The 27,530-nt window shown below is 42.8% G+C and overlaps 1 protein-coding gene across 2 annotated transcripts; it reads left to right on the plus strand.

Annotated features, from left to right (window-relative positions):
* The first annotated feature begins 371 nt into the window (after positions 1–371).
* uggt1 (UDP-glucose glycoprotein glucosyltransferase 1) lies at positions 372–26,168 on the plus strand. 2 transcript variants are annotated; one of them, XM_086181852.1, is made up of 41 exons: positions 372–423; positions 1,356–1,494; positions 1,572–1,651; positions 1,985–2,115; positions 2,222–2,334; positions 2,800–2,974; positions 5,312–5,408; positions 5,512–5,590; positions 5,814–5,914; positions 8,923–9,022; positions 9,131–9,191; positions 11,098–11,189; positions 13,485–13,635; positions 13,745–13,864; positions 13,948–14,033; positions 14,424–14,559; positions 14,669–14,800; positions 15,215–15,379; positions 15,743–15,863; positions 15,957–16,055; positions 16,245–16,268; positions 16,996–17,090; positions 17,191–17,397; positions 17,514–17,645; positions 17,795–17,925; positions 18,006–18,101; positions 18,384–18,486; positions 18,597–18,676; positions 18,776–18,965; positions 19,279–19,437; positions 19,558–19,643; positions 19,748–19,832; positions 20,812–20,900; positions 20,976–21,080; positions 21,175–21,259; positions 23,286–23,468; positions 24,427–24,587; positions 24,669–24,783; positions 25,021–25,137; positions 25,699–25,849; positions 25,934–26,168. In XM_086181852.1, the coding sequence occupies exons 1-41, from the start codon at positions 393–395 to the stop codon at positions 25,951–25,953; spliced, it is 4,623 nt and encodes a 1,540-aa protein (XP_086037978.1). In that variant the 5' UTR covers positions 372–392; the 3' UTR covers positions 25,954–26,168. The 2 variants fall into 2 exon arrangements, with proteins under 2 accessions (XP_086037978.1, XP_086037979.1); XM_086181853.1 differs by lacking the exon at positions 16,245–16,268.
* The last annotated feature ends 1,362 nt before the right edge of the window (positions 26,169–27,530 follow it).

Genomic DNA, 27,530 nt, shown 5'->3' on the forward strand with positions numbered 1-27,530 from the left:
CAGTTATTGGCCAAATCAGTTATAACTGCACATGGATATCAGCAAAGACAGACACAGATAAACAAAACAGCCAGTCTATTACGGCCTGCTGGGCAGCCATTTGCCTATTTTCTTATAATGGACAGTGTTATTACCGTCCTATTATGGTTGATTGAATCAAACATAAAATCCCAAAGTTTGGCTTGTGCTGCAGGAGTAAGGGGGAAATGTTAAATTCCATATTTAGTCGTGTCGTCACTCCTCATTCTTCAATTATCTGTGAGAGAAATCGGCGATTGACAGTTCATATCACGGTTAGTTCATTCGATTATATGCGTTTAGAATTATTTTTGAACAGGCAAATGTGTAGTTACTTTATCGGCTCGACAGGACCCACCCACTCCCAGCGGATCATGAATGCAGGAAGCTGTACAGCCGGCTTCGGTGGGTAGATTAAAACATAGTTTTTTTCTGTGCTGAATGTGTATACCAGTGTGTTTACTCGTAATTATAAATGTCGTTTTAGGTTTCATCCTTAAATGCCTGTGAATAACCGGAGCAAGTAAAACTGGTTAGTTTGGCGCTAGCTCAGTTAGCTAATATTAGCCCTGGCGGCTAACATCCGTGTTCATTCAAATGACGGCAGCTCGCTGTCACCACTCATTGTACAACTGCAAATCTCTCAAATTGTAATATATTATAAGATTTATTTAGAGTTAGCAGGTAGTTTGTGATTGTAGCTAATGTGACAACTCACGTCATTGAAACAATCCGGATGTCGAAACTGTGCGCTAATTGGACGGAGGAGCCACGCTGATCATTCCTATTGGATGGAAATCATTGCCGTTTGTTTACTTGTGGCAGCGCTGTTGGTGTTCCCGTGACATCGTGTCCTGTTGTAAGATTCCTAATATCATAAGGTTGTTGCGATATCCACCTCCACTTGAATCGCTCTGTCACGACCAGTGCCTAGACATCAAATGTATTCAGATAAATCAAGCATGGATGATGGTGTTGAGTGAGTCCAGTGCGGGAGATCAGTCACTTTGGTCTAGGTAATTATTTAGGAAACACACAGGATGATTATAAAAAGTTGAACCTTGAACCAGAATCTATCCAAAGAGAGAGAAGTAGTTGATCTCTCATTACGGTCTCAAATAAGCTGTCATGCTTGTGTTCACTCTCACTGTTGGTTACTTAGATCCATGATATCAACTGTAAATTGAATACACACAACGTCACTATGTGCTCCTGCTTCCTGACAGCATACTGTGTATATATTTTTTTTTACCAGCATTGCAGATCTTATTGTGTGTGTCATCATTCCAACGACTCCCATTTGCTACTACATCTCACCTTGTATTTTCCACTATCAGGTGTAGGCTGTAGGATGTGGCTTCTTTGGATTGTGCTGCTCTCACAGCTGTTTGCAGTTTCTTGGGGTGCAGACTCCAAGGCTGTAACCACTACCTTGACAGCCAAATGGGCTAGTACACCTCTGCTTCTGGAGGCCAGGTGACCACCTTCACACGAGTGGATTTACACATTTTACTATTATCTTTGAGATGTATTAATCTTCTCTTCTTCCTCAGTGAGTTCCTGGCTGAGGAGAGCCAGGAGAAGTTCTGGGACTTTGTTGAGGCCAATAAGAACATAGATGGAGAATATGATGGTAGTGTATTTAGCTGCTTCTACCAGCTTTAAATTCGATTTCACTTTTAGTCTTCGTGCCTCAAGCAGCTGAATTTATGATGTGTATGCAAGCTTCTTGGTAGCATTTGCAGAGTCAGTGGTTTGTGCAAATACTTACGCAAGCAATAACATGATGGAATGAAGCTGCAAGCTATGTTTTCATTTTGTTTTAACTTTTATTTGCCTGTATATTTAGTACACTTAAGTCAGTCTCCTGTTTTTTATTTCCCAAGATGAGGCTTAGAAGGAGCTTGATAAATAGAAAATGTGTTAAATATCCCAGTGTTTAAACTGTTTGCTTCTTGTCATGCAGACACAGATCAGGCCTACTATGACCTGATTGTGAAGAAAGCTGGTGCCTTGCTCAGTTCTGTCCAGGTGAACATGCTGAAGTTTGCCCTCTCCCTTAGAGCCTACTCTGCAACAGTGCACTCCTTCCAACAGGTACTAGCAAGATGACCGAGTATGTTTGTACGTGAATGCGGGTAATAATCTTGTAAAGGTTGTTTCCCGTGTGCACAATTATCATGTTGTTCTTTATCTTTTTTAGATAGCTGCCAATCAGCCTCCTCCCTCTGGCTGCTCAGCCTTTTTCAGTGTCCACGGAGAGAAGACGTGTGATCCAGATAGTTTGGCAGCACTGCTGAAAACAGCGCCAGAGAGGTAACTAGAGGCAGACTCAAATGGAGCGTGATGACTTTATTAATAGAAATGTTGCAATTATAATGTGTCCAGTCTCTCTCATCACAAGCAGGATCCCGGTAACCATTTTCAGGTTCTCAGATGCTTTGAGCTGACTTTCAGACTCTAGGGGTCAACTGCTGGCTCACAGTTATTGTGCTGTCCAAAAGTTGTTTTCCTCTTGATTAGCGTAATCATCTTCGTTACACCCCCCCCCCCCAAACACACACACTCACGCACACACTCACACAGATGAGATGAAACCAATGATCCCTTGATCTTTGCAAATCAAGACAATGAAGAAGATACCAAAGTAGTCGGTGCTGAAAAATAAACATCTAATTATGACCATCAAATGGAATCGTGGATTTGGAGAATTGTAACACCTTGTCATTAATCTCGAGACTAATTAAAATTAGAGCTTATCTTCATGATACTCTCTTTCAGACCGAAGCCGTACCTGTTCAAGGGGGATCATAAATACCCAGGATCAAATCCAGATGCTCCTGTTGTCATCCTGTATGCAGAATTTGGAAAACCAGAGTTCCAGATGTTTCACCAAGTCATATTATCTAAAGTCAACGAAGGCCTGGCGAGTTACGTGCTCCGTCATTACCTGGCTGTAAGTTGTTACAAATACAAGAATACAAAATATGTTTACAATTCTGAATAAAAGTACTGCTTATGTCAAAGATGGGGGAGGGGGGCCTATCCCAGCTGACACTGGGTGAGAAGCTGGGTTCACCCTGGATGGGTCGCCAGTCTATTGCAGGGCCATCAGGAGCAATTAGGGGCCCAGTATCTTGCTGAAGGATACTTTGACATGGTCACCAGGGGAACTGAGAATTGAACCAGCAACCCTTCGGTTGTTAGACTGCCACTCTACTTCTGAGCCATGCTGCCCCCTAGTGACAGTTTTGATTTGATTAACTATTTAGATGAGCAGGTGGCACAGTGGTGCAGTGGTTAGCACCGTTGCCTCACAGCAAGAATGTTCCAGATTCAAGTCACTTGCGTGGGTTCTCTCTGGTACTCCAGCTTCCTCCCACAGTCCAAAGACATCAAGAGAGGACGAGGCTGATTGATACTCTAAATTGACCGTAGGTGTGACTGTGAGTGTGAATGGTTGTCTGTCTCTATGTGTTGGTCCTGTGATGGACTGGTGACCTGTCCAGGGTGAACCCCGCCTCTCGCCTGAAAGCCGCTGGGATAGGCTCCAGCCCCCCCCCCCCCCCGACCCTTAGCAGTCTACTGTAAGCAGAAGAAAATGGATGGATGGATGGAATTATATAAGCACGGTAAACAAATTCACCATTTTAGCTTTAGTTATTTACATTTGTTGGTTTCCTCAGTCTACTATTATGTTGAAGTGAATGTTTTCAACATGGTCACATCTTAAATGAAAACTGCACAGGTATCACAACCCTGCCTATCCATCTACAAACTGTCATTGCGACGCAAGTAAAGCAGGGCATCTATCTATGTAGAGTATGTAGATTTGTTAGACCCAGTTAAATCTTCTCAATTCATATTTTGGCTAAGTCATCATCAAATCAAGTGTTTTTAGGAAGTTACATTAAAAAGTGTTGTCCTTATCAGACTAAATGAATATGTACTGTCCTCTTAGCCTCTGTCCTAGTGGCCTTGAATTCTTGGCAGCTCCCAGCAGTAAATGTACTGCATAATGAAGATGATTGAAAACCACTTGTGTTTTCACTTATCTTTTAAAAAAAAACAAAAAAACAACAACCCTGCATTTAAATTGAGGTCCTCATTTACACCAAAGATGATTGTAATTTATCATGTCAAGTTGAAATTGGATTGCTTCTTCACTCACATGCAAATACAGTTGATAAGTTTTCCTTGTAATTATGCTAAATCATCCTCACCATCTGTTTGTTAGGCAAGAACTCTGCACACTTGAGAGGTTGTAACACTTCACACTTTTTGTTTTTGCCTCAAAGCTAGGGGGCCAATCAGGGGTACTTAGTGTCTTCAGCGCTTAACAAGCAACAGCTGGTTGTCTGGACAAGAAAGCTGTCAAAAGAAAAAGTCAGCAGTCATGCATGTGTTTGTGCTTAATTTTCCCAGTAGGAGTGAGAATATATTCAAAATCAATGTTACTAGAACCTCTTACAACAGAATGAAAGGTTATAGCCATTGAAAATTGTGACTAACCTGCAACTACAGATATGGCTACAGACTGCCCTCTCACCCAGCAATTACTGCACCGTTAGCATAGCAATATGTTCACAGTGAAATATACAGTAAAGTCATCGGACTACAACTAAAAAATGTGCACACGTTAGCTTCCATCACATTGTCGTTGTTGCTACGGGTTAGGAGGCTAGCTAATGTAGCAAACATGCACGGGTGAGTCAAAGCAGAGGACAAAATGAGGATGTTCATTTACAACAAGTGCGAATGTGCCGCTACATCGCCTATTTGTGTTTCACTCACACTGATTAGCAACAGCTCAGTTGTGTTACTGTAACACAGTGCTGAGAGGCTTGCGAACAAAGGAATCGGAGCACACTAGCTCAAAGGAGGACTTTACATGTAGATTATATCTCAGGAACACCTTGAGGAAATTTCTCCAGATATTGTACAACCTGGGACTCAAAGATGACCTGATTAAAGATGTGTTGGTCAAAGGAATGCATAATGGAGGCATACAACCCTAATGCAGTATTTCTCATTGTGGTTTAGCCTTTCCACCACGGAGGGGTCGTGATTTATGACATACTACAACTAATCACGGGGGGTTGATCACGTTCTCACGATCTCTTGGCTTCTTGTTTTTGCAAGCTGTCAGGTTGTCGGTCTTTATTTACATTCTAGTTTGCATCAGTTTAGCGACAATGAAACTAGTTTGAGAGCTCAGTAGCTCTCGCAACGGAGCTTGAGACCATTAACCTTTTCCTCAACTTGAGTTACAATGCGTCCTCTCCCCCTCCAGAATCCAAGTGAAGAGAAAGTCTATTTGTCTGGTTATGGAGTGGAACTGGCCATCAAAAGCCAGGAGTACAAGGCGAAAGATGACACACAAGTCCAAGGTGCATACCCAAGAATACACACTGTCGATACAGACATGCCCACAATGGTGTATTCCTGGAGGAGTCCCGATGTGAATAAGAAGTTAATTGATTGTGGTTTCAGGGGCGGAGGTGAATGCTACAGTGATCAGGGAGAACGATCCGGTGGATGAGGTCCAGGGATTTCTTTTTGGCAAATTGAAGTGAGTAACTCTGTGTCAGCTAATTCTAAAAACTCTTTCTTTCCGATGTAGTTTCTTCCCTCGAAGCACTGATCTCAACACTAATATCTCTGATTAACTAAGCTGGAAATAAACAAATCAATCCGTGAATCTGACTTATTCTAATTAGCAATTTAGACCTCGATGCACTTGCTCACACACACTTTTTCTTTCTTTTCCTCTCTCTCTTCTTCTTTCTCTTCAGGACCCTCTACCCAGAGCTGAAAGAACAGTTAAAGGAGTTGAGGAAACATTTAGTAGAAAGCACCAATGATATGGCACCTCTTAAAGTCTGGCAAATGCAAGGTGGGTCCCCTCCCGTATCATATCCTATTCTTTTCTTTTTCTGCTGTCTACTATTGCGCGATTAGATTTCCTGATGTAGACAGACCATGCAGGAAGTGTGCGTTATTTCCTTTCGGCTTCATCAGTTTATTATTTATTGTTCCTAAATGTGACAGCACAAATACGCAAAACCAAAAGATCCATAACAGACCAATAAAAATAAACTCAGTTGCTCTGAACTTGCAGCACTGATAAACACTTCCTTGTTCAGTTAAAACATAAAGGCATCATTTCCGTCTCATAAATCTTGAGTAAATCGATTTTATGATCTTGTAAATAAACCCCCAGGACTTGAACTGAGCTCTGGTTTATAGCTACAGCTGACAAATGATAATTCTTTAATGGCTGAAATACTAGATAGTCTTCCTCATCAAAATATCAGTTGTTTCTTGATGGGGATACTGCAACAGCAGCGTTCTGAAATAGCTGCAGCTGATCGATGCCTTTTTCAGAGATAGATATAAAGAGCTAAAACATGATCTCCTTGATTAATACCCTTAACATCTTGTGTTGGGTTTCTGCTGATTAAACTGTACTCAGAGCCACAGTATGTCTCAAGCCTAACACAGGTTCAGCTTGCTTTCCTTTTTATAAATACGGGGTTAAAAACACTTGCTTTTAATCCACCAACAGCACTGACAGTTGACATAACTGTCAACAAATTTTGACATGGACACACTAATAACTATGACCAAATTTCACATAAATATCTAATAGCATGAAATGATGAAGTTTATTATATTTTATTTCCAAAGTGTCAACTTCAATGTGACAACATTTTAGTCCAAAAACACTTTTTTTGCCCATAAATTAAATTAAATTAAAGAGCGGACCTACTTTATTTAGAAAGTGTCTTGAGGGAACCTTTGTAGAGATATTTTGCTAAGTAAAATTGACTTGACATATTCAAAGTTATCTCAGTAACGCCTTGAATTAAAAAGAAAATTAATTTCCAACGCTGCACCATAAAGTATATTATGAGGAGATGCACTGGCGAGGTGCTGATTCGAATTTTCTTACGCGTCGATTATAAATGAATACCGTTATTACTGTGCCACTTTAATGGTGAGATCATTTCATCAGTGAATCAAAACCGCCACTGAAAATGTATCTGTCTAGTTCTGTAATCAATAAGTGCGATCAATCAGTGGTCTCCTGATAGATATGAGGGCATCGTCTGCCACAACATAAAAGTATTATTGATTAGGATTACGCCACCTATGAACACACTTTTCACAGACAGAATTGCACTTTCAGATTTTATCCTCACCTCAGTCCGCCCCGAACATATTTTGTTCCCCCTACTTTATATGCATTTGTGTATCCCACTTGCATTAAAGAGTCTCATTTCTATGACTAGCGTGAGGCTGCTTTGATGGTGCTGAATAAAGGACGGCGGGGAAAGTGAGATTGGGTTGAGCTCGACGTTCAGACTGTCATGTGGGCGTCTGTCTTTATCTTCTTCCCCGCTGGGGCTCATTAGCTCAGCCTGTTTACAAAGAGAGGGAGACCTCCAGGGGCTAATAATCACACACCATTACAGAGATGCTCACTACATTGACATAATCCTTGCTGCACTCTTCCTCCCCTTCATGCAAATGCTTTAAATACCCATATATCAACATTTCTAAAGAGCCTCTCCGCATATGCACGACCGGTCTGGTTTTCCTCTACCTGTTTAGACGCACTGACGGTCTAAACACCCGTGTTTTTACTGAAATGCATTTCAGTGCAGAGCACCTACCTACAAGTGTTCTCTGTGTATCTTTTTAGCCATTTTATCAATGTCTTTCTTCCTCCACCTGTCAAACCTGCTGCTTCCAAGACACCGTGAAGCTGTTGTCGTCTTTGAGACTCGCAAAAACATCCTGAAAGTTGTAGCTTTTGGTCTGTTAGATTTCTTTCTGTCCGGGTTTTCTTTAGTTGGACCTGTGATGCCGTGGGAAAAACATTCTCACTGATATCTTGGCTTTCTTTGCAGTTTCTTTAAAGTCTTGAATTTTAAAATGGTCTCTTTTCCTTTTTAATGAAAGAATATATGACCTCTCTCCTGCAGTCTGTTCTGACATTGCTTTTATACAGACAAGCGGCTTATAAATCATCCGAGCGAAATGTTTGCAGCTCTCAAGGTTTCATGTTGTTGCAGAAAACATCGAAGGTTCTTTTTTTTATAACACAGAAAGGTGCATTATTATCTTTGCAGCTGCCTTGTGCACCATTCAAGTTTTTTGACTCCAACTAAAACTATCTAATTCACTGGAGAAGTTGGCTTGTTCTCAAACTTGAGCCTGTAATGAGCACAATAGAAGCTTTTATTTTTAGTGCTCTTGAATGGTTGTAATTTATAAACACAAAAGGAGGCATCGGAACAAATAATTTGCCTCTAGACAAATTAGGGATGTGCAGTGACGTTGGCACATCATGATTTTTTTTTTTCTCGTATTGGTCTGATGAGTAAATTTATTTATAGATTGATTTGATTTATGGCACCTTACAAATATTTTGGGATGAATGAAAACCATCTCCTTGTCAAATTCACCATGTTTATGTTTTTCAATGTGTACAGAATATGAATATCATTGAAACTTTGTCTTTATACAGATGCATTTGCCATTGGTAAATATCAGCTGTCAGTCTAAATATAAAAAAGTAAGGTTGAATGTTATGAAATATGAAAGTATGAGCAAAAATAAATCCTAAATTCTGTGTCTCTGTAATACAGATTAGCGTCAAGAAAAATGTAGCTTTCTTGCTGCAAGTTAGCAGAGATGATTTATCCTCTTGTATGTAAATAAAATACAAAGCGTCTTCACATCCCCCAACGATTTTTCATCCTAGTTTTATTTTGTTGAAACTTTCTCTTCCCCGGCACCCTCGAGTGTTTCCTGTTCTCTCCCTTTGTCCACTCATCTTTCTCTTTTTTTTCCTGCCCTCTTTGCCTTCCTGTCCACCCACCTGTTCTTTTATAGACCTCAGTTTCCAGACAGCCGCTCGCATCCTCGCGGCTCCTGCTGTCGATGCCCTCAACGTTATGAGAGACCTCAGTCAGAACTTTCCCACTAAAGCCAGGTATAGAATCAACACACACACAACAGGAACAGCTCCAGTGAATAAGAAGTTTAAACAAATACTGATAAATCTGTATTTACACTTCATTCTGACCTTTTCCCCTCGCAGATCCATCACGAAAACAGTGGTCAGCTCTGACATCCGCAGAGAAATCGAGGAAAACCAGAGGGTACGAGTTTGATCCTTCATTCATCTATATATCCGTATTAGTCTCAAGGACTAGTTGGTCTTTATGACTTATGAGGTCAACTTGTCTTCATCGCAGCTGCTTTACTTCTTGACTCTCTTGAATACTGCTCCCTTGTTGTTTCCCTTCCTGATAACGTTGTCGTCCTGCAGTCTGAGATCATTTAGGTTTAGCTGTGAAGATCTGATCAAACATAGGAGAGACATTCAAAAAAACCAGATAGAATTGTTGAATATAGCCACTGAATATTTCCCACACTTTACCATTCGAGGAAAATATCTCAGAATTTTACTTCTGAATCTGCTTTCCTGGCCAAGTTTGTATGTACGCACACAGGACCTTGGTTATTAATATCAAAACGCTTTCCATATCAGTTCTGTACTTGAAAAGATTTCAGTATTCATAAATGTAGCTGACTGAATTCCCCATAGCAGCACATTTTTTTCTGATATTTGTAAATCAATATTATGAGCAGTATTGACCCCAATGTATTTTTTCATTTCAGTATTCTTTATTAAGTAAAAATAGGATGTGTACACTGATATTTTTTTTTTTTGAACAACACTGTTACAAGTATCAATATCTGAAATCAAAATCCACACCCAAATGGAAGAAGATTATATTGTGAAAAATCCATTATTTTCCTCACCTCAATGACAATGAATGTTCTTCCAGCTAATACTAGGACAACTGGCTGGAGCACACATTTGAAAATGTATGAAATTACTTTAACAATAACACATATGGAGGTTCCATGTGTGCAAAGAAAACAAAAACAAGTTAGGACAAGATGACAATCATGCAAATATGAGAAAATATGGATTTTATTGGCACCCCACATAGGTGGACATTCCATACACTGCCGTGTGTGAATAAATATGGAATTAATACAATAAGCATGAAGTAATCAACAGAAAAGGTGGACAGTTTAACAGTTAATAAAGAGGAGGTGCAGTGTAACGGGTAATGGTGGTATCACCTCTCTTAGAGTGGCTTCTCGCATTTTATTATTATGTGAAAATTATATATTTAACATCTGATTTGAAGCAGAAAAAAGCAGCGTGTTTGGCTTGCAGTGCTAATGTAATAGGTATTCAACCCTTTTTCCTGTCAAATGTGTTTCTCCACCCTTCTCCTCATGCTGCGCTCGCATTATCTTGTTGTGCAGACAGGAGTTTGGGTGGGTGAACAGCAAACGTCCTAATTACTGAATCGGTGATTCATTCGGCGGGCGCAGCGAGTCCTGCAGAGAGAAATGATTATTGATTGAAGTAGTTTGGACACACACGCTCACCGACGTTTCCCATCTCTCTCTCTCTCTCTCTGTGTCTGTCTGTCTGTCTGTCTCTCTCTCTCTCTCTCTCTCTCACACACACACACTCTTGCTCGCTCTCTCTCTCTTTCTCTTGCTCTCTCTTGCTTGCGCTCGCTCTCAAGCCGGCGTTCTGTTTTATTAGCAGGATGAACAATATTTGGGTTAATCATGTCTTGTTGTAATTGCAGTGTCTGGAGTATGATTAATCTGATGTCTTTGTCTTCCTGTAATGAGATTTGACTACACCAGCATGACCAGATGCACAAACATGCAGACACACACACGCACACACACATTCACACACCCTTTCTCTAATAATTAGATTTGTTTAATGTGGAGTCGGATGGCTCTAAACAGACTGACTTTAAACAGAGCCGTCAGCGCACGTTTGGAGCTGTCTCGTTTTGGCCTCCTGTTGACTCTTACACAATTAGTTTTACAATACAATTGGCTACGCGATCGCCGGCTTTGATGTCAGGTGTGACGCGCCGCTCAGCTGGAGGCTAACGGAGAGATTTAGTGTTTGATGCGTACAGGACATTCACTTGTGTTGACGCTTCTTTCCCTCTGCAGTCTTTCAAAGGAACGTTTGGTCTGCAGCCTGGCGATTCAGCGCTCTTCATCAATGGGCTGCATATAGATCTGGACACACAGGACATCTTCAGGTACACACAACCATTCACCAACATCTCTGCTATTGTTTTTCTTACTCGGAAGTGCATGTGCATCAATCTTTTTCACTCTATAAAACACTTTTTTGATTTGTTCAACATTAAAATTCTCATGGTTTTTTTGTCTCTGAGTCTCTGATTCAATATTAAATACCACTTTTAATTAAATATTTACACTAAACACTGGATAAACAAGACGAGGGCTGTTGATTTGGGTTTTTGCAGATTCCAACCTGAAAATACCCACATTTACTTCTAACCATTTTACAGTGATACTCCTTTTATACTGAAACACGCGGACCAAAACGGGTTTTTGAACCCGGGTTTGCTCGGCATTAGGGCACATTCAAGCTTCCAGCAGACACATGTCTTAGCTCCTGCTGTGAGGGCTGCATGCCTTTTTTTCTTCTCTCTCTCGTACTTCATCGCGCTGGCAACGTCATCATTACACAAAAAAACTGCGCCGTGTCTCAAAATGCCGGTGATGTTCCCATAAATCACAGTGTAAATGGTTGTAAGTGCATTATTAATCGTAAATGTCTCAAACCATTAATTAACTGTTGCAAATGACTTATGTCCGTTATTTCTCAAAATATCAATGGGGGTGACTATTTGGCAAAAAGAAATTTGGTATAATATTATATTTTAAGGGGCAAAAATAGGGAAATCTGATTGCCTGTTTAACCTAGAGGAGTACAAATGCAGTAGCATAGCAACCTTCTTCTTGCCATATAGTGACCCCGAATGAGTCATTTACAACTGTTGGTTAATGAAGTGTTTACAATGCAATCAATAAGCACTTGAAACCATTTGGATTTGTAATTTAAAGTGGTACCCAGAGCCTTTCAACTTCATTATTTTAGGCACACGTTATACAGAGGCCTCTCTCTTATGTCGTGTGTCACTGCAAGTTTCGGATGAATGCAGGCATCATTTTCTCATGTAGAACCAGTGTTGTTTGCACAGCAAATCTTGTCGCCGTTCAATGCAGCAAGCAGGGTTTGCACCACTGGCCGGCAGGAGCCAGGTCAATAGCACAATATATTTCCAACTATTCATTCAGACGTGATGATGCACCTACAGAGGCGGATGTACAATGCATGCGGTGTTTGCTTGTTACACACACACACACACACACACACACACACATACACACACACACATACACACACACAAACAGGATAACCGGAACAAACGCATCAGTTCAAGGATAAAACATTACAGAGTGAAAGATTATTATTGTGAACATCACGCCTGCTTCATCACAGGGAGCTTTGCTGGATTCCTGCTGGTCCTGTATATTGTCCGCTCATGCATATTTAGTAGCGTCGCTTCACTCCAGCATCTCCCTCTTAAGAGAGAGAGAGAGAGAGACAGAGAGAGAGAGAGAGAGAGAGAGAAAGACGACGCAGTGTGCATTTACACACCCAGAAGAGCAGTGTTAACTGTAAGCTTTTTCAGGTGATTTGTACCGCTGCTACTTTTCCGATTCACTTTAAAGATTAGAGAAGTCGCTTATAGGCGCTGTAAACTTTTCCATGCGAGCAGGAATGTCCCTGCGTGCAGCAACTATCGCGGAACATGGAAGGACTAGGACTGAAAGGTGTAGTTACAAACTTGACGGGACAGAGGAGACTCAAGAGACAGACACGCTGCACACAAGCTGTCTCCTCAGTAGAAAACAGCTTGTGTCTCCCAAATTTCAGAAGTTGTCATTTAAATAGCAGCACGCACGTTCATTCATGCAATGCCTAAAAAACACGTGCACGCGCGCACACAATTCCCAACCAGTGAAAGTAGAAAAGGGCCACAGCGTACAGGGAACAGATGTGTTGTCATCCTGGATTTCAAACCTTGATTTGATGTCCCCATGCAAGCAGAAGTTGTTGTTTCCCCTCTTAGCTGCAGGAAGAAACCTTATAGTTTTTAGCAAACAACAACACTCTGCAATCTGCCTCTCTCTAGAAAATTGGGAGAAAATGCAAATTAGCGTCTAATTATGTAAAAGAAACATAATACACTAATTTAGGACTGCGACGTGCATTTCAGATAAGATGGTAACCGTGATTGTTTTAATTTATGAGTGATTAAATGATTGGCACAATTTTGTGGTGTTCCAAATTGTTTATTATCTGACTTGCATCCAGATTTAATTTAGATATTTGAAATACATCTAAAAGACAGTTTTGTTTTGTTTTTTTGTTTTTTATTCGATAAGAGTGGGACTAATGTGCCCAGTTAGAAATCTTTGTGCATATTTAAATTTGGTATTTTGTATGTCGCCTGCAGCTTGTTTGAAGTGCTGCGCAGTGAGGCGAGGGTGATGGAGGGTCTGCGCTCTCTGCTCATCGAGACGCCCTACATCCACGACATCCTGAAGCTCAATGTGCAGCCCTCAGACTCCGATTATGCCGTTGACATACGCAACCCCGCCATCAGTGTAAGAGATCGCCTAGTTAACACTCAAACAAACTTTCAACTTTGTGGCTAAAGCTTCACCATTCAACCATTCTCGTCTTCACTCATCCTTTCTTCTTCTTTTCTTCTAGTGGATTAACAACCTGGAGACAGATCACAGGTACAGCTCGTGGCCCTACAACGTGCAGGAGCTGCTCCGACCGACCTTCCCAGGAGTCATCAGGCAGATCCGCAAGAACTTCCACAACCTGGTGCGACGCTGCCTCGCGAAATCAAAACCCCCACGAGAATTCACGTGCATCTTTGTCAACGTGTGTTTGCATGCGTTTTGCAGGTGATTATTCTAGATCCAATGCAGGAGAACGCTGTGGAGCTGCTGAGTGTTGCAGAGATGTTTTACTCCAACAACATCCCACTCAGGTTGGTGCCATCAGACTCATACACACAAAATAACCCCAATGGATTCCAGTTACTCTGAAAAGTAGATTCTTTAGCTCTTTGTATTTGTATTGGTTTCGTATATTTCTGTTGAATTTGGGATGATTTTGGTTTGTCAGTACAGAAACTTCCACTAAGACGTTGCAGTTGTAGTCATTGGGGATGCGTTCAAATCCATTTTAATTTGGTAGTGTTTTTAAGGTGAGAGTTTGGGAGAACTTTGAAGCCTCTCTGCATGTGGCATCTGGGGGATGGTCAGTTTGTTTGAATACTGATGAAGCAGACAGCACACACTCAGCATCTCAACTGGTCATCATACATATGAGAGAGTCTTAGGAAGAAACGTGATCAGTGTTTGCTTGCGTGTTTTAGAATTGGCTTGGTGTTCGTGGTGTCAGATGAAGATGACATAGATGGGATGCGAGATGCGGGAGTGGCACTGGTCCGAGCCTACAACTACATCAGCGATGAAGTGGACAGCCAGAGTGCTTTTGAAGCTGTCATCTCCGTGAGTTGACCTTTTTACATCCGCTGGCTCACGTCAGCTCGCTTGAAATTACGGATGATTGTTGTCTCATAAATGTAATTGCTTGTCCATTTTCCTTCCTTCCGTCTAGATGTTTAACCGCGTGGCCATCGGTGGTCAGCTCAGCGTCGGGGATGTAGTTAAAGTTCTAGAGAAGAGGTTCCCCTACGTGGAGGTCAGCAGCATCCTGGGAGCCGACTCCAGCTACGACACAAACAGGAAGGTGAGACGGCAGCGCCAGACACTCCCACATTTTCACTGATATGAGCAGTTACACCAGCAAACTTTTACAACTGTGTTACATTTTGTGGATTAAACTGGTTTCAAAGCAAGGGAGAGCGAGACGGATCTTTTATTAAACATACTAACACATCTCTAATAATGAATTGAGAGTAATCAAACCAAGTGGACGGATGTTCGTGTGATTTTGATGTGAAGATGGTAGCGATTATCCATGACCATAATCCATGAATGATCCTGCATGTATGATGAACGTACATCAGAAAATAACTTTAGCCCCTCCTCATCTTGTCATATGATTGTCAGTGTGGTTTGTGAGAGTTTTTATTAACATGCATAAAAAGACTGGAAAAGAAAGATCTACATTTTTTTTAATTGATTGATTTGTCATTTCCAGGAAGGGCGGGCGTACTATGAGCAGACAGGTGTGGGCCCCCTGCCTGTGGTTATGTACAACGGAATACCGTACCAGCGTGAACACCTGGACCCAGATGAACTAGAAACAGTCACCATGCAAAAGATTCTGGAGACCACCTCCTTCTACCAGAGAGCTGTCTACCTGGTCAGTTAGTGCCCCCTTGTGCACCTTTTTAAAGATTTACACTTTTTCCATGGTCAGGTTGCTGTGTGCTCTCTCTGTAGATTCTAGATGTATTTACATGCACAGCCAACCTGTAACCCTTAATTCTAACCTCTTACAGAGGCCTGGTGGGTGTGTTCGATTTTTAATAATGGTACCCCAGCAGGCAAAACGACGCCTAGTAGATCAAGTCTCCCATGAAGTGATAGAACTCCAATGTCACAGTCCCCATCTCTCCCCCCAACACTTAACTAGCTGAATCCTTTGGCTCCTTGTCACCCGCATGAACACATGGATCTGTTGATGTCCTTGAACCTCCTGATTCTGGGTTCTCGTAACTCGTAGGGTGAGCTGGTTTCTGATCACGACGTTGTGGACTACATCATGAACCAGCCCAATGTGGTTCCTCGCATCAACCCCAGAGTTTTGTCCACCAGCAGGACCTACCTGGACCTGTCTGATACCAGTGAGTAGGGATGGGAACTAATCTAAATCATTCCGATTTTAAAGAGAGAAAAAAAAACAATAAGGTTTACTTAACTCTCTTCACTTTTTACAGACAACTACTTTGTAGATGATTACGCTCGATTCTCTAGCCTGGACACCAGAGAGAAGAGCACCGCCGTGGCCAACAGCATGAACTACATGACAAAAAAAGGTTAAACGCTTATAAATCACAAAGTCGAAGACCGTGTTACATCTGGGGCCTTTTTTTCAGTGCCGTAAATATACGTCACCGTCCAGCCTAAACACTCTTCATGTGTTCTCCTCTTTACTCCTCTGTCCTCTCCTCTTTCTCCTCGTCTCCCTCCTATTCATGTGTTTTAACATTTTTCGCCTGCATCAGGGATGACCTCCACCAACAGGCATGGTAATCACCCTTTTTCTTTTCTTTTATTCCCCCTCCTTCTCCTCCTTCTCCTCCCTTGCACCGTCTTTTTTCTGTTTTCTACATTGCTGGCAGCATTGAGTTATGTCTGCAGACCACACCTCCATACATACTTCATTTCCCAGCTCACACAAATGGCATGTGATAGACTTATGAGTAAGGATGCGTGATATTGTTGTTGTTTTTTTGCCAATATGCTGATATTTTACTACCGATTTGGCGACGATATCTGTATAAAAACGAGTTTATATGATATATATATAAATACAAATTTTATTTCCAAACATTTGTAAAACATTGCCCATTGTTGCTTCATCATAAATAGCAACAATGAACAAAAAATAAGAAACTAATCGATTTGCTCGCCAAATACTGATATCGGCGATCAGACAGTTACATTTAAAAAGACTGACCAATATCTGCTGTTACCCACGACATGCTGATATTATCGTGCATCCCTGCGTGTTAGAGTATAACAAGTACTAAAAATGTGTTGCAAAAGCTGCTTACTAAACTTGTTCCAACCATTTTTCTGAAGGAGAGCATGACGGGTCATGTAGTGTTTGTTGTAGCTGCATGAAGAATGAGATGCTGAACAATAGCTTACTTGTCACTGAAGTCAATGTAGCCTGGCTTTGGTTTGTGTCGACTGACTGTCATCTCCGTCCCTTAATCTGAAAGCCCACCTTTCTTCTTCTGTGGTTATTAGATGACGGTTACATCCGTCCTGTGACCTTCTGGGTGGTGGGAGACTTCGACAAGCCCTCAGGACGCCAACTCCTCTACGATGCCATCAGACACATGGTAGAGAAATCCTGCTTTATAACGATTTAAACAGATTTTATAACATATTGTTCAACAAATGAATCTATCAAACCTGAATTCTCCTCTGACCCAACAACAGAAAACCAGCAACAATGTGCGACTGGGGATGATCAACAACCCATCAGCTGCTCCATCCGCCGAGACGAGCCGTGTGACACGTGCGATCTGGGTCGCCATGCAGACACAAAATGCCAACAACGCCAAGAACTTCATCACCAAGATGGCCAAAGAGGACACGGCTGCAGCCCTGGAGAAGGGGGTGGACATCGGAGAGTTTGCTGTCGGGGTGAGCTCATGAACATGTACAAGTGTTGGTCGGGATAATCCACGTTTTCTTAACACATTTCCCTCATCCCACTGTTATTCTCAACTTCCTTACCCTCTCCTCTATGTTTCCAATAGGGGATGGATGTGTCACTGTTCAAGAGTGCATATGAGAGTCCCAAATTTGACTTCCTGCTCTCCCACGCGGCCTACTGCCGAGATGTGCTCAAACTAAAGAAAGGACAGAGAGCCGTTATCAGCAATGGAAGAGTGAGTCACTGTTTACTTTCTTTTACTTTTTAGAGTGTTTCCACGTTGGGTACGTTCTTGGCAAACATAGTTTTTATTTATGAAGGAATGTGGACACTTCGACTGTTCCACTGCGGCAATTTCAATCAACACTTGTGTTTTATTTACAGATCATTGGTCCACTGGAAGATGAGGAAGTGTTTAACCAGGATGACTTCCTCCTGTTGGAGAGCATCATCCTGAAGACGTCTGGAGAGCGAATCAAAAGCAAAGTCCAACAGTTTGGAATTGAGGAGGACAGGTTGTGACACCCAAAGATTGTCGCAAAATCTCGAGTAAATCTTTTTTAAATTGTGTGAGATAATGAAGGATTTCTCTCAGGGCCAGTGATCTTGTGATGAAGGTGGACGCTCTGCTCTCATCTCAGCCTAAAGGAGAGGCCAGGGTGGATTATGGCTTTGCTGATGATCGCTACAGGTAAGTAGAAGAAGAAAAAAAAAAAAAATCAAATTTAGCGAATATGAAAACAAAAGCAGCTTTCTGACTACGTTTCTAATTGTCATTGCACCATCTGAGGCAAATAGAATTTTTTTTGTTTATTTATCTATCTTTTTTTTATTTTTTGTTTGTTTTTTTTGTTATTTATCTTTCCATTTTTGGTTCAGAATGAATTTTCTAAACGTCTTTCATGCTGTGCAGCCAATAGCGTTCATCTCATCTTGGTATTAACTTTACTAGTCACTGATTTGTTCATTTCAGTGCTGTGAAGATCCGCCCCAAGGAAGGAGACGTGTACTTTGACGTTGTTGCTGTGGTGGATCCTGTAACCAGGGACGCACAGAAACTTGCTCCTTTCCTGTTGGTAGGCTGGTTGTTGTCATGATCTGATTTTATCTGTCTCTTTCATTATTGATTACATCACTTTGACCGTATCTGTGTCCTTCATCTCCTCTCTCTTATCGCCTCTGTCAGGTTCTGAAGCAGCTTGTAAACGTCAACTTACGAGTCTTCATGAACTGCCAATCCAAACTGTCAGAAATGCCGCTGAAGAGGTGAGAATCTAACAAAACGCAGCAAACAGCAGGGTCCTAGAATCCAGACTTGAGTTGATTCCTGCTTTTTTTAACCCCTGATCCGTGTCGTCTGTCCAGTTTTTACCGTTACGTGTTGGAAGCAGAGGTGGTGTTCCAGGCAGATGGTAGCTTCGCTTCCGGTCCAATGGCCAAGTTCCTGGACATGCCTCAGTCTCCCCTCTTCACCCTGAACCTCAACACCCCAGAGAGCTGGATGGTCGAGTCCGTGCGCACACGCTATGACCTGGACAACATCTACCTGGAAGAGGTACATTCAGTGAAGGGGTGCTGGTAGTGAAAGCTTTACTGCATCTATCATGGACTGTGGTATGATATTGAAATTGTTTTTTCCCTCTTTTTTAAATATTACATATTGATCTCCGGTTGACTCATGGGGAGTTTGGCTTTCTCATTGTACTGCATCACCCAAATTTACCCAATTTTTTTCATGTGCGTTTGCCTGCTTGGGAGAGTTTTATTCTTCTCTTCCTGTTAAACCACAGCTGTCCTTTAAGCCCCCTGCTGCTGATATCAGGCTTTATGAATTAAACATTATTTGTCCTGTTTCGGGGTGGTTGCAGGTGGAGAATATTGTTGCAGCTCAGTACGAGTTGGAGCACCTCCTGTTGGAAGGCCATTGTTTTGACGTCAGCACAGGACAGCCGCCGCGTGGCCTCCAGTTCACCCTGGGAACCGCCTCCGAGCCAGTCATTGTTGATACCATCGTCATGGCCAACCTCGTAAGTTACAGCATCAGACTCTTCTCGTGCAAAAAAGTTGCTGGTGTTACGTCTTTGCTACATGTTTGGATCAGTGTTTTATTCTTTCAGGGTGTAAATCTGCCGTTTTCTACTTTGTAGGGTTACTTCCAGCTGAAGGCCAACCCTGGTGCCTGGATCCTGAAGCTGAGGAAAGGACGCTCCGATGAAATCTACAAGATTTACAGGTGAGAGAACGACCTCACCATTGCGTCAAAAATTCTATAAATCTAGTTTCTCGTCTGTGCTGCCGGTTCTATTTTTATCTCATTCTGTCCCTTTTCTGTTGCAGCCACGACGGCACCGACTCACCTGCAGACTCCGATGACATTATTGTCGTTCTGAACAACTTCAAGAGCAGGATCATTAAAGTCAAGGTCAGCCCAGGCAGCTATCAGGCATAATAGCAGGAATATTGCCTGAAGTCACTGCAAAAAATACATTCAGATGTAAAACGGTGCAGCATTTCCAGGCACCTCAGTCTGTCGCCATCCTCATGAATTTTAATGAGTGGAAGAAACGCCAGTCTGTTGAGTTATGCTGAACATCTCCATTATGTGCATGCATTCGTCGGTGGAGATTTACACTTTGAAAAACGCAACATTAGCATAACATGGCTGCATTGCACATTTTTTTTTCATTCTCTTACTCATGTTTAACCATATGAATCGTTAAACATGAGAATAACAGTTTAGCATTTCGCTCGCAGCGAATGGAAACACTAAAGCTGACTTAGTTGAGCGGATGAGAAAATAAAGTGATTTAAAAAACGCTCAGAAAACAAACTACTGCCAACGAGAGAAAAACGGACATGAAAATTTCCCCGAGTGGCAAAGAAATCATGTAAATGTATGTATGAAACCTGCCTTTCCAAGCTGATCAACTTAAAGCTCGTAGATGTGCGTTATGTAAGTTGTACCTCATCCAGCCTCACCAGAGTGTGATACAACTGCAAACGCTGTAAATATTCACGTACGCACTTTAATTTAGTTTCTTCTACACATATAAAAGGGCACGACTCTCATCAACTGCTCATGTTGGGTTATTTATGTCACAGCGTGTAATTAAAGTTGTTTGTGTGCTGCATAATAATTTCACAAAAGACTGCACAATGTCTGATTTCTGCATATTTCAGTAACCAAGGATGTTTGTTTCATTACGGTAATCATGTGTCATTACTGTAATATTCTGTACGTTCCATCAACTAATCATGAAGACCGAGGCACACGGGGAGTCTTAAAAGGGCACTACACCTATTGTGATGTCATCAGTGGTGATGTTAAGTGGAATGAAAACATTCCCAGAGAGTGTTCGCTGGTTTAGGAACTAACTTGTTGTAAATATGACATCCATCAGGTGCAGAAGAAACCAGACAAGATCAACGAGGAGCTGCTGAGTGACGGCACGGAGGAGAACGACACCGGCTTCTGGAAATCTCTAACCAGGTACAGATGTGACCTGTTTCTCTAATACATGTAGATTGAACATAACGAAAGTAACCTAATGAAACTGTCTCTCAGAGGGTTCACAGGTGGAGGGAAGACGGAGGAGACGAAGCAAGATAAAGACGATGTGATCAACATTTTCTCAGTTGCCTCAGGGCATCTGTATGAGAGGTTCCTCAGGTGAGTCTCTGGGAGGACCTCCCATTCTCATGTGCATGAGAACATTTGTTCTCTCAGCACCTTTGAGATTTATTTTCTTCCTCCTCCTTCTCAGGATTATGATGCTGTCAGTTCTGAAGAACACCAGAACTCCTGTCAAGTTCTGGTTCCTCAAGAACTACCTGTCACCGACATTCAAGGTAGGACATGATGTACGGTACCTGGGCTTTCATCTCTGTCTGTAACCGGTGTGGACTTCAGACAGGTTTGACAAACATTAAGGTGGAACAGGATCAGATTTTTACTCTGGTTACAGACGAAGATCTCCTGATCAGTCTGGGGATGTCAGTGCTTTTCTGGGCTCAACTTTATATTCGCCATGATCTTCTTTTTACACCTCCGAGCCAGTGACAGCTGTGGCCGGAGGCGTTTCAGTCAGCAACACTCGCGTCAAAAAGGAAAAAGAATTTCCGTTGCAGTAAGTTTAATTTGACAGTATAGCAAGAATCTCCCTCAGTGAGCGTACGAGCCAAAGTCCAGAGTCCAGAACTGAGTCAGCATCAGCAACAACAGTGAACTCACCTCACCTGCAGGTAGCAACCATCCTGGTGCTCCTCTAGTGAGCAGCCCTGCTGATAGTGTTCACACCCCAAGTGTGGCTCCTGTGATCGGATCTTTCTTCTCCATGTGATATGCAAATAAACACCTACAATACGTCTGTTTGCAGCGTTGCGGTATTTACCCACAGCAGTTTGTGTGTGATACAAGCAGCACGAGGAAGTGTGCAGAACCTGCGGCACGGAAACATGTTTATTTGTTGCTGTGGACCGTGTCTATCACTGACATTTTAATACTGAAGGATTTACCATCAGGTGGCACGGTGGTGCAGTGGTCAGCGCTGTCGCCTCACAACAAGAAGGTTCCGGTCCCGGCTCCATCACAGGATCTTCCTGTGTGGAGTCTGCATGTTCTCCCTGTTCCTGTGTGGGTTCTCTCTGGTACTCCAGCTTCCTCCCACAGTCCAAAGACATCAAGAGGGGACGAGGCTGATTGATACTCTAAATTGACCGTAGGTGTGACTGTGAGTGTGAATGGTTGTCTGTCCCTATGTGTCCAGGTCCAGGGTGAACCCCGCCTCTCGCCTGAAGGCTGCTAGGATAGGCTCCAGCCCCCTGTGACCTTTAACAGGATAAGCAGTAGAAAATGGATGGATGGATGGATGGAATTACTGTCTTGTTCTGGATGTGGTCAGGTGTTTGGAGAGAGAGAGAGAGAGAGAGAAACGAGCAGAAGAAAAACAGCAATGCTTGTTACTAACGAACCTCCCTGATAAAGATGTTTACTGAAGCCATCATAATAATAATGATAATTCTAATCATATGCTTCTGTGGAGTACCAGGGGCACCGGAGAGAAAATCCGACAGAGTCCCCACTTTTCACATGCTCAGACATTGTGATGTTCACACTTGCATCAGTTTGTATTACTGCTTTAACAAAGGACATGAGCTGATGAGGCGGTCCTTCATGGCTCAGGACGCATGTGCGTACACACCACTGAGAGAACGTGACCGCTTGTGGCCCAGACCACGTGTGAATGTGGTGTGAACATGGATTCAGATCTAGCATCTTAAAAGGAGGGGCATGCAGAGGAACCAGGGCGAGTCCTTCAGGTGCCTTATGACATAATGCCAGCATTTAGAAATGTCATTGATATAGAAAAGTGTTACAGTAACAGCATGAAATGATGAAGTGGGGGCACTTTATATCAGAAAGGTCAGAGGTCAACTTCAGTGCGACATCATAATATTCTTTTAAAACACTTTTCAGGCAATTACTCAAAACTATTTAGGGCGCCCATAGCTGTCCTACTGTGAGTTAACCATGGAGCTGCAAGGGGATGGTGGGTACTGTAGTTCTTGGCACTTAAAGGAAATGTGTACGTGTGATTCATGGCTGCGCCTAAACTCCAGCTGCTGAGAAGAGCTTTCATCAAATCTCTTCAAGATTCAGAAGTGAAACAGTTCTGATGAAGCAGGAGGTTTAATATGAGTCTGAACTCAGAGGCCTTTAATTGAGCTTTAATTTTGAAAATCCACATCTGATCATGCTCAGATCTGCTGGCACCTGGAGGTGATTTACTCAGCGGTCTTCTGGGTGACTGACAATCATTGAGGAGGTTCAGTGGAAGGATTGCACTCACTGACTGGTGTGTTTTGTGTTTCGTAGGAGTTCATCCCCCACATGGCAAAGGAATACGGTTTCCAGTACGAGCTGGTCCAGTATAAGTGGCCCCGCTGGCTCCACCAACAGACCGAGAAGCAGAGGATCATCTGGGGCTACAAGATCCTCTTCCTGGATGTGCTGTTTCCTCTCGCTGTGGACAAGATCCTGTTTGTGGACGCCGACCAGGTGGGCTCCGACGTATGAACAGTTAAGCTTGGTTTATGCTTCTGCGTTGCGGCGGCTGCGTTGCGGCGGCTGCGTTGCGGCGGCTGCGTTGCTGCGGCTGCGTTGTGGCGGCGGCGTAGACCCTACGCCGTCATTGAGCATTCGAAGTTCTGCGTCGAAGGAACGCGTTGCTCTGCAATTCACCGCCAAGCCGCTAGGGGGTGTGGCTGTGTCTTTGTATGGTTTCGGGGGCTCTTGTCAGATTCCAAAACAAAACTATTTACAACAGAAAGTCTAGTGCTTTTCTTTGAACGACTGTTGGCTTTCATGAACCAAACTGCAAAGTTTGAACACGACAAACATGACTTCTTGTGGCCATTTTCTTCCGGAGACGCACATATTTGTCGCGGAGGTTCTTCCACCTCTTTGTGCATTCAGCGACCTCCTCTGAGCGGACCAATCACAGTCCTTGACGTTCACGTCACAACACGTCGACGTCAGGCTACACCGTAGGGTCCGCGTAGGGGTCTGCGTCGACGGTGTAGGTACAGCGTCGCCACGAGGCAGAAGCATAAACCAGGCTTAACTCTAAGCTGCTGCTGTAAATGTACTGGAAGAACCACGGAGGACGCGGCAGTGTCAGTAAATGAAATACAGTTTATTTGATTCGAGGCAGATTTTAGTTTTAACTGACTGTGAAAAGTTGTGCTCGAGTTTTTTAAAATCAAATTTACTGATTAGTCACATGCAAAGAAAAAAAAGTCCGTTTCCATCATTTAAAATAAATATTTTCTGATTTTCTGGAGCTTAGTTGTACTGGTAGTACACTGACACTGTCCACCATTGTTTTCAGACAAAAGCATTTCAGAATGTAACCTGGTGATCTATAAAAATGTAATCAAGATCTAATTAATCTAGAAACAAGTCCTGATATCATCAGAGTTGGCTGATCCCTCCTGTTGTTCCTGGACTTCTCCAGATTGTACGTACAGACCTGAAGGAGCTGCGTGACCTGGACCTGGACGGAGCTCCGTATGGGTACACTCCGTTCTGTGAGAGTCGGAGGGAGATGGACGGCTACCGCTTCTGGAAGTCAGGCTACTGGGCGAGTCACCTTGCCGGACGCAAGTACCACATCAGGTACGCACGCTGGAGTGGACTCGACTGAACAGAGACGCACGAGTCGGTTACTCATGTGTTCCTACCATTGCTGTTCCGCAGCGCCCTGTATGTGGTCGACCTGAAGAAGTTTAGGAAAATAGCAGCAGGAGACCGGCTTCGTGGTCAGTACCAGGGGCTCAGCCAGGACCCCAACAGCTTGTCCAACCTGGACCAGGTCGGTGATGTCGTCTGTTCTAAAGGCTGCACGCATGTTTTGTCATTTTATTGAACATTTTACTCTCGGATAGTCTCAACATATTAAGAGCACTTCCAAGCGTTCATGTATGTCAGTCAGGGATGGTATTTCAGGTAGAGGAACTCACGGTGGTGTTGGCTTGCAGAACTGTTTTCAGAATTGATAAAAAAAAAAGACAAAAATGGTCTTTTTTGAACTTTTGAACCTTTTTTTTAGGATCTTCCCAACAACATGATCCACCAAGTGCCCATCAAGTCTCTACCTCAGGAGTGGTTGTGGTGTGAGACCTGGTGTGACGACAGCTCAAAGAAGAGCGCCAAGACAATCGACCTGGTAAGTGTGTGTGTGTGTGTGTGTGTGTGTGGGTGGTGGGGGGTCGGAACATAAGCTGAAGATTTTACCAGTTTGCCATTTATTGTGTAGTTTCAAACGCAGACAGTACAGGTTTAACAACTCACTCCTTTTATTTAATTTGTTGCTGTTGCTATGTGAGTAATGATGGATTATTCATCTGCTCAGCATAGGCCCATGTGATATTAATTCTTTTTATGAACTGTTTATGAATCCTACATACACACACATATAGCTTGTCGTGCTGATAAGAGTTCAGCGCTCAGTTTTAATTCTCGCCTTCCCTGTCAGAGAGTCAAGGGGCTTCTAGCTTGCAGTGCCTCCTGATGGCCACTGGAGGGCAGACAGGTTTAACGTGAGCCAGTATCCCTTTGAAGTCAGCCATCATTAGTCGTTAAAACATCAAACAGGTTTATTCAACCGTACTGAGCTTTTCGCCATTAATAGATGCACACCTCTTGAGCTGATCTTTGTTGATCTGAAGCTCCTGTGCGTGTCACACTTGTGCTTTCGGGGCTTGTTAACTGTTTTCCTCCTTGTCAGTGTAACAACCCAATGACCAAGGAGCCCAAGCTGCAGGCTGCGGTGAGGATCGTAGCCGAGTGGACCGACTACGACCAGGAAATCAAACGTCTACAAACCAGGGTCCATAAAGCAGCTGCACAAAACCACACAACAAATCTACCCGACCCAGGTACTGAGGACACACGAGACACTTCGAAAGAACCGTCACGTTTTAGTTTGCTTGTGTGTAACTGTGCACTTTCTGTTCTGTTAGTTGGTCACACAGAGTTGTGAGGATCATGTGATCGGTGAGGATCTGTGACGTGAGCTCTGTTTAAAGAGTCCACTTCACTTAGAGGCTGCTGTCCTGCCTCCGGAGACTCCAGGGACTGCTAGACCACAAACCACTGCTACTGGCCCAACTACGCTTCTGTTTTTGTTCTTTTTAAGTGTGTGTGTGTGTGTGTGTGTGTGTGTGTGTGTGTGTGTGTGTGTGTGTGTGTGTGTGTGTGGGGTGGGGTGGGGTGGGGTGGGGGGGGTTATAAGGTTTTATGTATATGTGTCTGTAAGCAGTGAGAGTGTAATTTGTGAATCATGAATAAAAATAGTTTTTTTTCTGTATAACTTCTTCGCCTTGTTGATGTAGGTGTGTGTAGGTTCTAGTAGATCCTGGTTCTGATTCTAGTCTGGCTGGAGGACCTGAATAGCTCAGATCAGACATCTGACACTGGAGCAGGTTCATGAAAACCCAGTCATGTAAAGCTGGTTAACATTACCTGGTTGATCAGAGGTGTAGGTTGATGTGTTTCTACTTCAGTCCAACTGAGTTCCTGGAAAACGAAGACTAACAATCACATTCATATATACACACACATACATACATTTATATGTGTGTACATACATACACATATGTGTGTGTGTATGTATATATGTGTGTATGTATATAAAATATGTATGTATATATATATGTGTGTGTGTATATACTGTATGTATGTACACTACGAGTCAAAAGTTTGGACACACTCATTTAATGTTTAATATTTTCATTGTAGATATGAAAATATGTCACTGAAGGCATCAAAACTATGAATGCACACATATGGAAATATGTGGTAAACAAAAAAGTGTGAAATACCTTGAAACATGTTTTATATTTTAGCTTCTTCAAAAAGCCCCCCTTTGCTTTGATTACTGCTCTGCTCACTCTTGGCGTTCTCTCAGTGAGCTTCATGAGGTCGTCTCCTGAAATGGTTTTCTAACAGTCTTGAAGGAGTTCCCAGAGATGCTGACCACTTCTTGGCCTTTTTGTCTTCACTCTGCGGTCCATCTCATCCTAAACCATCTGGATTGGGTTTAGGTCAGGTGACTGTGGAGGCCAGGACATCTGGTGCAGCACTCCATCACACTCCTTCTTGGTCAAACGGCCCCTACACAGCCTGGAGGTGTGTTTGAGGTCGTTGTCCTGTTGAAAATTCAATGATAGTCCAACTAAATGCAAACTGGATGGGATGGCGTGTTGCTGCAGGACGCTGTGGTAGCCATGTTGGTTCAGTGTGCCTTCAGTTTTGAATAAATCCCCGACAGTGTCACCAGCAAAGCCCCCACACCGTCACACCTCCTCCTCCATGCTTCACGGTGGGAACCGTGCCTGTAGAGACCATCCGTTCACCTTTTCTGCATCGCACAAAGACATGATGGGTGGAACCAAAGATCTCAAATGTGGACTCATCAGACCAAAGCCCAGATTTCCACTGGTCTGATGTCCATTCCTTGAGTTTCTTGGCCCAAACAAATCTCTTGTGCTTGTTGCTTTTCCTCACTAGTGGTTTCTTCAGCTGTTAGACCATAAAGGCCTGATTGGCTCAGTCTCC

This window comes from Aulostomus chinensis, chromosome 17 (genome assembly GCF_037954235.1).
Source record: "Aulostomus chinensis isolate RoL2024-O1b breed Wild chromosome 17, RoL_Achi_v1.0, whole genome shotgun sequence".
NCBI classification, from domain to species: Eukaryota; Metazoa; Chordata; class Actinopteri; order Syngnathiformes; family Aulostomidae; genus Aulostomus; species Aulostomus chinensis.